A 12,163-nucleotide genomic window follows, 5' to 3' on the forward strand; every position below is an offset into this window, starting at 1 on the left:
AAGCCTCACAGTAGACAGCCTACACAACGAAACTATCTCCTCCAATTAGTCCATGGTCATCAGTGAGGCAAATGTCTCTGCCTCCTGAGCCAGACAGGGTGGTGTTTTAATAATAGGCATAAATCTATTGTGCTTTTCTCCTCGTGACCTAGGATATTCTGTCAGGGCAATGCATACCCCAGAGAAGGAACAGAATTTATGTGTACAATAAAACAATAGAGCTTCAGTGATATCAGCTGTTTGACGAACTTTAATATACATTTGCTATAAAACAGGCAGCAATTACCAGAATGTGATACCCAAATAAAAATCCATGATCCATTTGCACGACAGATCTTCAATTTACTCACATTCATGTGAAAGAGACACATAAAAATGATATCCATGCTTAAAATCACTTAGAAGCAGTCTGAAAGACCCCACAGTTGCAAGTGATACTGCAGTACTTAGCTAATACTCATGTTTCGATGGCTTTGCCTTCATGATTCTTCCAGTGGTTCCTTTATGTTTTCTGGTATTTTGCCAAACACCTGTGAATCAGTGCACAACAAATATTCCTGCCATTTAATTTAGCCTTGCACAGAAAGGCTATATTAGGCCTGATGCAGACCTAATCCCAAACCTCTAAAGAGGTTTAAGGCACTCTGGTTTCACCTAATCCCGAAACCTAAACCAGAATCATTGAAAACCTCCATAACACCAAAGGAATGGGCAAATAAAGGGTTTCCACTATGAAATTATTAAAAGGACACAGTGTATCTTTTGGATTTGAGACCTAAAGCTTTATCTAAGGAGCTTGGACTGTCCACAATAAAAGTGTTTATTTTGAAGATAGGAGGTTGAAAGGTTTATTTGACTAGAGGGCTGATTTTGCCCCTCCCACCCAAAAAAAGAAGAGGGGTGATCCCCTAGAAGAGTGAAAAATGGCAAAAGGGATGAACAAGTAACAAGGCAGGGGCAGCCCAGCAAAGCAGCCAAAGAAAATGAAGCCCAGGTTTCTGTTTAAGCCTCAGTCATGGCTCTCTGTGAGAAAGAGCAAGAGCACAGCCCCTGGTACACAACTGGGCTGATGGTCCCTGAAGTTCCTCGCAGCAAACACGTAAGGAAAGAGTTATTGGTGACATAATAAATACATCGCTGCTGTTCAAAATGGAGAATCTGCTCTTTTGAGATCTTACTGATGGGAGATAACATGTAAAAACATGCGCTGTAATGGAACTTTCAATTACAAATTGCATCCAACTGTAATAAATTTGATGTTGCATTAATTCATGTTAAATTAATTGGATTCTGTCAATCCTGAATTCTGGTAACCACCTTATCTTGCCATATAACTCATTATCTTTGTGTTGTAAAAGGGGTATTTCATTTTCAAGGCAACTGTAGGGAATATTAACTGTACCATATTCTAATAAACATTTAGCTCCTAACAAATTAAAGACCTGAAAGTATACTGCACATGTGGTTTCATTATGCATAGCATTTTATAGCAACGATCTGCTGCTCTAAATCTCTTAAGTCAAATCATTTCAGCAAAACATGTAGGGAAATACAGGGCTGTATTTGTGCATTATACAATACTGAAGGTATTTATCTGTGCTTAGGACATTCCTAGTAAAGAGAGATATAGCCTCCTCAGCGTACTGCGTTTTCATAACCACTGCATGAATGCCATTTAAGAGCCCTTTAGAGCAAGGGTTTAGGAATCAGTGTTCCTACAGATGAGAGGTTTGATACGAGTAGAAAAGCAAGCCCCAGACTTACCTTCACAAACTCACAAAAAATCTCCATGCCTTTGTTTGCATCAGTAGAAGTGGAACAGAATAGCACTTATTTAACAGCACTGTGGTACTCTAGGTGTAACTTAGCTTTGAAAGACTCTTCGGCTCTGTAGGCAAAAATGGCAGGAAAACTGTAAAGCATTAGTTTTATGAGGCACCAATCTTTCTAGCTGGAATTCTAGCAGTATAGCCTTGTGAGAAGCTACGTAAATGACAAAGCTTTTCTCTCCTAGCCAGGTGACACAAGCAAATGATGGTTTATGTGCTTTCCTTGAGCAAGTCTTGGTGTAGCTGGAGAGCAACAGGGGACACTTAAAGGGGAAGACTATGCCGTTCTGCAGTGCCGTCATGTGCGCACGCCTGCACTGAGCTTGCCATCGCCTGTCTGAGGGTGGATGGGCACATTGGCAGGGTATGTTCCAATCCCACATAGCAGCATTTTTGTTCCAGTAGCAACAATACATACTGGGTTATTTCAGTGTTGCCCGATTTAGTCCAATTATGGCACCTAACCATTAACTTCCATTTGGAACCATTTCAGGAGGCAACTTTCTTCTCTAAAGAGGCTCTCCTGCAACACAGCATCTGGAAAACTAAGTGTGGCTCTGCTGCACTGAAAGACTGGGGTCTGTTTGTCCCAGAACAAATCCAGATTGACAACGGTTGCCAGAAGAGCCAAATAAATTCAGGAACACGATAACCCCATGCTCGGCAGAGCTTCTGGCAAATGAATGCTGTGCAAGCAGAGAGTGGAAGAGAGCCTACAACATCGCCTCGCGCCCACCCACTGATCAAACTTCGTAAGGAGAACTATGGTGAATCACGTAAGGCACAAACTGACTCGATGCATGCTCGATGGCAACAACAGCCTGGCCCCAGCGCCCCAGCCAAGGCCTTCCCAGATGGTTCAAGCACTCCTCCTCAGCGCTGCAACTCTCTGCTCCCTCAGATGTCGTCCTTCGCACCTCCTGCTGTCCGTGTCTGGCCCTACAAAGCAGCGACACGTTTCCAGCCCAGCCCAGCACCGCCTCCCGGCGAAGGCAAGGTCGGCCGGGGTTACGGAGCGGGCGGGGGCAAGAGCGGAGGGGCGCAAAGCCCCTCGCCGCGGGGGGACCCACAGAGCGGGGCGGGCTCCCGCCGCCCTGGGGTGCCGCTGCCGGCACCGCGGGCCTCCCTTACCGGCCGGATGCCCCCGTGGCTACTCGGGGGCCGGCGAGGGCCCACGGGCGGCGGGACCGGGCTGGCCGCAACGCGCCGCGAGGCACCGAGGGCCCGCCGGGCGCGGACGGCGCATGCGCGCCTGCCTGCTCCCCCCGTGACGTCATCATCGGTTCGCGGGCATCACGCTGGCGCTCGGCGCTCCTCTGTGTCTGCCTGCTTCCCGCGAGGCAGCCTTAGGTACAGCGGAGGATCGCCGAATCATCGCTGTCACGCTTCCTCCCCCGCCAGGCGGAGCGGCGCTCGGTGAGAGACGGCGGGGAGGAGCGGGGTGGGGGGACCGCCCTGCATCCCCGCCGCCACGGGGACTCCCGGCGCGGCCGCTGGGGCGGCGGCGGGGCGGGGAGGACGCGCCTGTCACCGGCGCTGCGCCGCCTCTGAGGCCGCGCGGCGCTGGGGGGGGAAGTGTGCGCCTGCGCGGGGGCATCGCCACGGCAACGGCGGAGCGGCTCGACCCGCCGCGTGCGGGGCCGCTATCCCCCCCCGCCTCGCGCCTCCTCTCACGGGCGACAGCGACCGGGGCCGCCCCGAGCGGGCGGCGGCGCTTGGCTTGTCCCGTCCCGCACGGCCCTGCCCGTCACCGGCGCTGGAAGGGGTACGCGGAGTCTGTCCCGGCCAGAGGAGCGAGTGGGGCTGGGAAGACGCCCCAGGCGGGACGAATGCTTGAGCGAGCTGCAGCGCGTGCGGCTGACGTGAGGCCCCTACTAGATAAAAGTGCTATTTTGATGCGGGTCTGCATCTACTTCATGGCAGCTCAGCTGCTCTGAAGCAGATTGCCTGGAGAGCCTCTGTGCAAGGTCTCTTCTGGCAGCTGTAACACCAACGCCTCGTGCTTCGAGTTCAGAATACAGCCGACCAAACGTTTAGTATCAGCGAGCCATAAGTACCGAACCCAGTTGTAATGGAGCTTGCAATTCTAATGCATTGAATTTTACAACTCTTCCGTAATAATCCCAGTGCTTTTCTTTTAGGACCAACAGAAATGAGTGTTTTTAAGGTATTTAAAAGTAAGCGATAGCAAACGAGCTTACGTAAACACTGCAGATCAAGGTGAGGCTTGGAAATGCATCTACTGGATTTCAGACCCGGTTCTGCCTACGGAAGGCACAGCCTCAGGGGGGTCGGTGCTTGCCCTGCGCCTTCCCCCCGCCACCTGCAAAATTGTAATGGCAGTTCTCAGGAAGACTTGCTGATGCGTAATATTTTAAGCGCTTTAATACCCTTCAGTTGAAAGCATTTACAAAAGTAAGACATGGTATTGTTAGTAATACATATAGCAATACGAAAAAATAATATTGTATTTATCAACCGGATAGAGCTCTGATCAACCTGCTCTGGTCTCATAGCTGACCCTGCTTTGAGCCGGAGATCAGACTGCAGACCTCCTGAGGTTCCTTCCATCCAGAGTGATTCTGTGACTGTATAATTAATACACCTAATTTCATAATGCAAACTTCTATTCAGATATAGCCTACGGAAGTCTACAAAACTGGCCTCATTTCAACAGATTGACTAGAATCCCTAGGTTTTTGCTTCGATTACTATCAGAAAATGGAGAAAATCTTGCCTTAATGGATTTTTCACAGATTGTTTCATCGAAGGGGAAAGAAAAAGATCCACACCGCTCATTTGTCTTCACATAGTCAGAAGCTGGATGTGCTGCCCCTCATTCACGGTGTGGCAGCGGGTGTTTTCAGTTTTCAGGGTTACTTGCTTTTGCTCCCTCTACTGGGAGTCTGATTCTGCAGCGGAATATTGCACGGGTAGCAAGTATGAGAGACGTAGGCTATGTTACAGATATTTTCAGCATGGGCGGTTTGTTTGCGATGTGGCATTTAGCGGACCTAGCTAGCATCTGCATACCGATATCTGATGTTTGGATTCTTTTATTGTATATTTTTCTTCTCAGTAGTGCTCGTTGTTTGAAACAAAGAAAATGCTTTATACAACTCCTTTATGTGCCACTTTACAGTAGAAAATAATCTAATGTCCAGATTCAATAGCTTCATTTTGAAATGAACAAGGTAAAAACCAGGCATGGTGTGTGCTCTGGAAAAAAACAGAGGACATGAGAGATGGAAATCTGTGTGTAACTTTTTCTCTGGGAATCGTTTTGAAGAGCACTTCTCCATGCTTTTTAGCACAGTCTCTTTGTGACCTGTCATTCTTCCAAAGCTCCTTCCACCAACCCCCAGTTTTAGTAGCATTTCTGTGAGGCTTTTCGAGAGGACTCCATGACTGGGAAGCATTTCATTAGTAATTTGTCCTGTCTGCCTAAGTTATATGGAGTATAGAGGACATTTTATTTATTTTTAACTAAATTACTACATTTTAAAGAAACTACTGGAGTAACTTCTTGTTTTTTGATGATTCCTATTAACGTTTTCATTGATTTGCAGGTAAACTAGTTTTTTCTTGTTGTAAAAATATCCTGTGATCAGGAAATCTAACACTGTTCTGGCTTGGATGTGTCAGTATGAGTTATAAAGATTCTGCAGATGGAAATTATGTTGGTGCATGCGCTGGAATAGACGCTAGTTTCTAATATCAGATAAATAGTCTGGTTTTGGTTAATTGGTGTAAAGACTTATTTTTAAGCATTATAATTACAATATTAGAATCATAACATACTAGGGAGCAGATCTGATGACTAAGTACATTACGCCTTTTCTGACCCTGTTGACCATTTTAGAGTAGTGTGAGTTTCTTTTTGCAAAGAAACACTGACCCGTGTACGTTCTTACATTCTAAAGAGACAATTTTTTTGGCTCTCCATCACATAGTACATCAGGCTATATTATGTTTTGTGTTTGCATACCCTTTATTTTTAATTTGAGTACTGTTTTTCTCTAAGCTCAGCCAGAACAACATACTATTTCATTGGAACAGTAAGAAACGTAAGCCAGTCCTCGCTAATTAGCGTATATGGGAGATTTAATGCTCAAGATTCTGGTTTTCCAAAATGATACTCTATGAAGCACTGTCTTCATTGGGGAAAATAGCTACTATGACTACTCTTCTGTAATAAATTGTTTTGTTGTAGCTACGTTGGATTATAGATGTATGTCAGTGACATTTCTGGGATTGTGAAGACAAATTTAGTAATGATAAAAAAAAAGGTTGAAAAAAAAGAGGTTCCTTTTTGGACACCTGAGTTGTAATGCTGATACGTTACTTTGGTCCAAACTTGAAACCTCAGCACAGTATTACATGTTTGTGTGTCTGTCTATGTAAAGAAAAAAGGTAAGTTTAGTAGCAGTAATAGTGGTTTGATCCCCAAAATAGCTGTGTGGATGGATTTATGCTTTCTTTGTAACAATGCAGTTTGACTGCACTAGAATACACTTGGTAGTATAAATGAAGGGTTTCAAATTAGTAATAGCTTGAAAACTACTTTAGCTACTGGGGTTTTTTTCCCAAATTATTGGTCTCTGTGGAGCAGTAAAAGTGATCACAAAGCAATGAGAAAGAAATAAATCTACAAAAAAACCTGCATAATTTTTGCCCAAGCAAACCAGCTTCCTTTTGAGCTCTGTGCTGGCACAGCTGTACGATAAAAGCGGATTTTTTTGCTGTTCATAAGCAATAAAAATAATTTCACAACTGTAATGAATGCACTTCTATGGTACATTTTAATTATATGCAGCTAATGATGGCATAGCTCGTCATTTCAAAAATTGTTTCAATGGCATTTATGACTTGGTGTAAACGCTCACATGTCATAGGATTATTTGAAAGAACTGGCACTTTGAGAGATGTCAGGTTTGCCCTGTTGAGAAAAGTGACTCATTAAACAATAGGTGCTAGTCATCAAGAGTAGATTGTAGAGCACGTTTAGGCTACAAATATTAGAGTCAACAGATTTAGTTAAAAAAAGAGGTATTACTGGGTGTCATTTAAAAAGGCATATATTAGCCTTGAAAGTTTCCAGACCGCTAAACTGGAAAATCCAGGCTATGTCATGATTCAGAAGCATTTAAGATATGAATCAGTCTCTTCTGCATCTCAAAAGTGAAAGTTATAGGGGAAACCACCTTTTCTATAAATGGATTTACTAGCACAGGTCTTTAGAATTGTAACATCATACTGTAAGCAAATTAGGAGTCTTAGGAGCAAAAAATCTTTTAGTCAGCAAATTTTCTCTTTCATGATTTATTTTTGAAGGTCAGAAGGTGACCGTTACAGTCAAAAAATAGTAATTGGTACAGGAAAACCTTCCCAGATGAGATGCAACCTTGTCCTAAACCTCTGAGTTTGCAGCCTAAATTTCCCAGAGCTGCTGGGTGACTCTTGGGTGTAAGGGTAAAGCTGAGCAAGAACTATTTGGAAAGAAACACAGACTAATGTTTTGCCTTTTTTTTTTTTTTTTAGTTATTCCATAATTTTTCAGTAGAAGGTAAATTTCTTTGATTTAGGGGAGGGAAGAATTCTGCTTTAAAACATACCGGATAGGAATCTTAGGACAGACTTTTTGCACTCAGACAGCTGGAGCAGCTGTAGATTCCCCACTGAAATGAAAATGCTACAACTCAAGATTCAGAAAGGTAAAAAGTGTGACCAGAGCATTAAATAGAAGGGCCATATGATACCAAAATTAGGCTCTGTGTTTATTATAAAGAAAATCCTAGTTGTAGAAGGGAAAAAAATGAACTTGTTCCACCACTTTCTTTTTTCCTCAGGAGAAAACACAGAATATATCCTAGGTAATAAATCTGTTTTATGGCTCACATGAGAAAGGGTGGAGGAACTCCCATTATTTTCTTCCCAGAAATTGAAATACACATGAGCTAACATGGGAGACACTGGGATTTTCATCCGACAAATGCACAGCTGGCTTCTGCTTTTATTATTTTTCTAAGCCTAATAATTTTTCATTTGATTAGCTGGTGGCTGACAAAACTATCATTTGCTCAGTGTTTTGTATATTTAGTTGAGTAGGTGTGATGCGAAAAGATATTGTAATACATACCCAGAAGCATAGCTCAGCTTGTTCAGTTGAGGAGAAATTTCTGCTTGCCTCTCCTTAAAATGCAACTTTCTGTTATCTATTTGAGTTTGAAAATCAAGAAAGTAACTTCTGGAGAACTAGAAACAGGAGAATTGTGTAAGCATTTGAGGATTTTTTTTTTTTAATTCACATTGTAGAATTGCGTGATGCTCTACACATATAAATAAATTGTCAGGAATCAGTTGGCGGTCTACAGTGCCAATTTTGCCATGAGAAAGTGGTGAGACTATTTGAGGGGAAAAAAGTCCTAGTTAGTGTTAGGAGGTGGGAGAAGTAGACCCGCAAACAAGATACATCAAGGATGTTAAGTGTACACAGAGTGAGCTGTGGAGAAGACCCATGGACACACTTAATGTGAAAAAAAACCACAAAACCCACCTAAAACAATGAGACAAAGTGATAAAGTGAGCCGAGACATAAATGTGGGAGAACGGGAGCCATCTAGGACTGAGGTTGCTCAGAGCCATGTGTGTGCAGACCTCTGTAAAGCCATGGATTCCCAGTTTGAAATCAGGAGGGAGAATGGCCTATCACAAAACTTGTTGTGCCCTCTGCAGAATAAAGGAAACATATTCAAGAACCCAGTATCCTGGTCTGTTTTGCATTGACCATTAATACCAGGGACAAAGCAGATTGGTTTCTTCTGTATTGACTCTCCTGGTGTTTAAAGTGCTAAGCTGTGTTGCCGTCTTGGTTGTCCTGGGCAAAGCGATGCTAACACCTTTGCTAAGTAAGCAGCAGAGGAAGAATGCAGTTTTATCCCAGATTGGTAGGTCTGTGTTGTCCAAGTGTTTAGTGTGTTTCTAATTGTAATTTTTCAAATTTCCAAAATTTCATTTTGTCAAATTTCATTTTGTCAATTTTGTCAAATTTCATTTTGTCAAATTTCCAAAACAGCTTGATGTGGTCTGGAGGCAGGAGAGAATGTGGGCTACCTGCTTCCGGTTGAATATGGTGTGATGTCTTCTCTGGTTTTAATTTGTAGTAATTTATAAGTGGTAGATGTTCAAAACCATGTAAGAAATGTTTAAGTGAAATGACCTTGAAGCTACAGGTTCATTGCAAAGTCAAACCTCTACCCAATTTGAGGTCAGTTTTATGTCCTTTTATACAGTGGCTGGCTGGGGAAGGAATGATTTTGTGAAGATTAGTAGTATCTATGTACTATGTATCTACGTTCTGACCTGACTCCATTGCGCTCACTAAATAATTGTTGACAAGTTCAAGCTCTATAACCAGAAGGTTATGACTTTGCTAAATGCCATGAGCCAATATATTTTCATGGATAAGGAAAATGACCTTAATGGAAAACTATGAGACTACTGAAGTGGCAGTAGATCATCATGGGAGCTCTCTTTTGGTTATATCTCTCTTAGAGACTTTATGTCTGCTGGCGTTCAGAATACTTGGTGTATGGGACTGTTGCTTGGCTCATGGAAGTGTATGAGCCTGTGTCAGTGATGGCTGGTTCCGATGGGGTGTTGCCCAGTGCAAAGGCCCACGTAGCAGTCCCTCCCGAGGAGGTACAATCAGTGCAGCCAACTTCTCTGTCTGCCTCCTTTTTCCTCAGTCTGCCTTGTTAGAATTTGCGTCTCTGGCCTGCCAGTATTTAGCTATTTGATCTAATAATTTTTCTCTCTGTGATGGGCCTGTTTGACCTTCTGAAGCTGTACTTTGAATTCTTGCACCTGCGTTAGACCCTTTGATTCTCTTGTCCTCTGACATACGAGATGATGCCACGCTGGTTCCCAGCTGGGTGAACATGTTACGGTGTGACAGGAGGGGATGCATTCCTGGCGTGCAGCTGGGGACGCTGCTGGTTAGTAGAGGCCCTTGGAGCAGAAGGGGCTTGCTGTGGTGGCACACGCTTTTCCTGCAGCGCAGCACCGTGGCCTTTCTTTTGCAGTCTGATCCCTTGCCCCAGGTGCAGAGGGCTCTCCACCCAACTTGCAGTAGGTTGCCGAGAGTCCATAGTGCTGTGCCACAGAAAGAGGTGATACACAGTCTTAACTGCAGAAAGGTTTCTAGCCTGGTACTGTTATACAGCATTTATGCGCTTTGCATGAGATTTGCCAGGTCTGCTGTTGGTAACAGCTTGACCTTATTGAACAAGGCTCTCAAATTTGGGAGTAATTGGGAACATGCGAAACATTCAGGACTTTTTTAATTTTTGCTTTTTTTTTTCCTAGTTGTGTGTTTAGGCCCCCCACCTTTCACTTCAACAATTGAGGGTGTTGGTTACTTCCTCCTGTGTTTGTGTAAGAAAAGCTTTTTATAGTCCGTTTTTCCAGTTGGCGTATGTACTTCCTCCATTGCAGCTTAACGCATCATTCTTCCCACTCCCTCCCAACCACTGAAGCTAATGGAAGACCTTCGGTTTTTTTTATTTATAATAAAAATGGAGCTGTGGGGTTGGGAATGGTCATTATTCCTGCTTCGAAATGTGTTCTTCGACAAGTTTTGTTCTTGGTAAAGGAGAAGCGTGTAAGGAAGCAAAGAATAATCAGCCGTATTTAGTTTACAGGACATTTAGTTTGAACTGGACATTTCCAGCTCAGTTTTTGTTTAGCTGAAAATCTACCTAGAAAAACAAAAGTTTGTCAGAAACATGAATGGAAGTGGACTGCATTCTATTTTTTGACAAAAAAAATCCTTAATGTAATGCCAAATGCGAAGAATTTTTCAGTGTCATCTGTCCCAGCTTCTGCAGGGATCATGGCTGAGGTGAAGGCAGTCTAGGAGCCCCACATCCACCCATTATTTTGCCCATAAGTCTGGCACACTGACAGCACTTGAGCCTTGCAAATCTGGAGCTGTGCTGGAGGTCTTTCCTTTAAGCAACATCAGTGACACCAAGAAGGAAAGAAGGTGGCATGGCCACTTCCCCTCCATGGGCTGACAGAGGTATCCCTGTTCAGGACAGCATGCACTGCGTCCTGCTTAAGGACAGCACAGCATCTGGTTTACCACGGCTTCACTCCTGCTTGCTGGATGTTTTATCACCATTTGTCCAGGACTGTAATTTAGCCCCAGAATAGAATTAGTAATATTTAATATTGCAGTGTTTTTTCCGCCTCTAGGACAAATAGCTTATTGAGAATATCTACTGGGAATATCCTTTATTTCCTATGTTTTGGATACTATTTCTCAATAAAGGTTACGTTTTGGAACTAATTTTCCAATTAAAATTATTTTTTTAATATAATCTTGCAAGTTTTTCCAACACTAATGAACACAGTCCTGGTCCTTCAGTGGAGAGGCATGTGCAGACATGGCCACTGTGGACTGATCTACCTCACTGCTTCAGATCTTTAATATTTTTAGTCTCTATATAAGCCTTTGTTTTTCCCAAGTGACTAGTTTTAAGGTGACATGGTAACTCTAACCCAGTCAGGGCAGGAATTCACTCTTCTCTAGCTCCACTGTAAGCTTGCAGCAAAAAAGCGGATCTGAGGGATGCAGAGCTTAATTGCGACACTGGGCCTGAGAATCCTTGCACCTTAAATCTCATGTCTCGCCATGGAATGTCTAAGGTCCTGACAGGTCAATTTTTAGCTCCTTTTGCATTCTGTGACTATTCTGTGAAAGTAATCTCTTAAAGGCACTTGCTTATTTTATTGCTCCACTGCTAAAGAAGTGAAATTGGCACTTAGCATTTAATTATAGTGATTTTGTACCATAAATATTGTATAATGCCTGACGATGTAATTGGGCATTTTTATAATAACCACCTATTTTTTAAAATAAGGGGAAAATCTCTGAAAGTCGTGCCTTCGTGCTTGTGCCCATTAAATGTGGTTATCATTATCTAGTGACGACGTATGTTCTTCCTAACTAGGATTCTCTTCTCTTTCATGCTGATACTATCTCCATGCTAGATTACCCCTGTCCCTAGTAGCACCTCGGGGCAGGAGTGGGAAGTAAATGTGTCCCATATGGCCGCGTTAGACAGCAGTTTTGGGTGTGTGGAGATGGGAAAGGAGAGACAACGGGGTGGAGAGACCATGGGGTCTTCCTGCCGGATCCTTCCCTCACTGTCGTAGAAGTAGGGGAAGCGGAGGGGGAGCAGGGCCATGGCTTTTTGTACTGCCAGGCTAGTTAGGAGGAAGGTGGGAGTACACTGCATTCAGGACGGGGTGAAATTATTTGTTCTCCC

The 12,163-nt window shown here is 43.6% G+C and overlaps 1 protein-coding gene and 1 long non-coding RNA gene across 4 annotated transcripts in view; one reads left to right on the top strand and one right to left on the bottom strand.

The window, feature by feature from the left end:
- Positions 1–248: 248 nt before the first annotated feature.
- LOC140660001 (uncharacterized) lies at positions 249–3,344 on the bottom strand. Its single transcript, XR_012045301.1, has 4 exons — positions 2,961–3,344; positions 2,623–2,768; positions 1,765–1,888; positions 249–530 (listed from the first exon to the last, which is right to left on the bottom strand). It is a non-coding gene; the product is annotated as an uncharacterized lncRNA (long non-coding RNA).
- Positions 2,931–12,163, top strand: part of GNB1L (G protein subunit beta 1 like) — a 45,358-nt gene continuing 36,125 nt past the window's right edge. The window contains exon 1 of one of the 3 annotated variants that reach the window (XM_072880348.1): positions 2,931–3,245. Coding sequence is in view for 1 of the 3 variants with exons in the window: in XM_072880347.1 (XP_072736448.1) it covers positions 3,659–3,691 (33 nt within the window). In the remaining 2 variants the exon portion in view is untranslated. Of the gene's footprint in view, positions 3,246–3,319; positions 3,692–12,163 lie in introns of those variants that run through there. The other 2 variants (XM_072880349.1, XM_072880347.1) reach the window with 2 other exon arrangements.

This window comes from Ciconia boyciana, chromosome 15 (assembly GCF_034638445.1).
Source record: "Ciconia boyciana chromosome 15, ASM3463844v1, whole genome shotgun sequence".
NCBI classification, from domain to species: Eukaryota; Metazoa; Chordata; class Aves; order Ciconiiformes; family Ciconiidae; genus Ciconia; species Ciconia boyciana.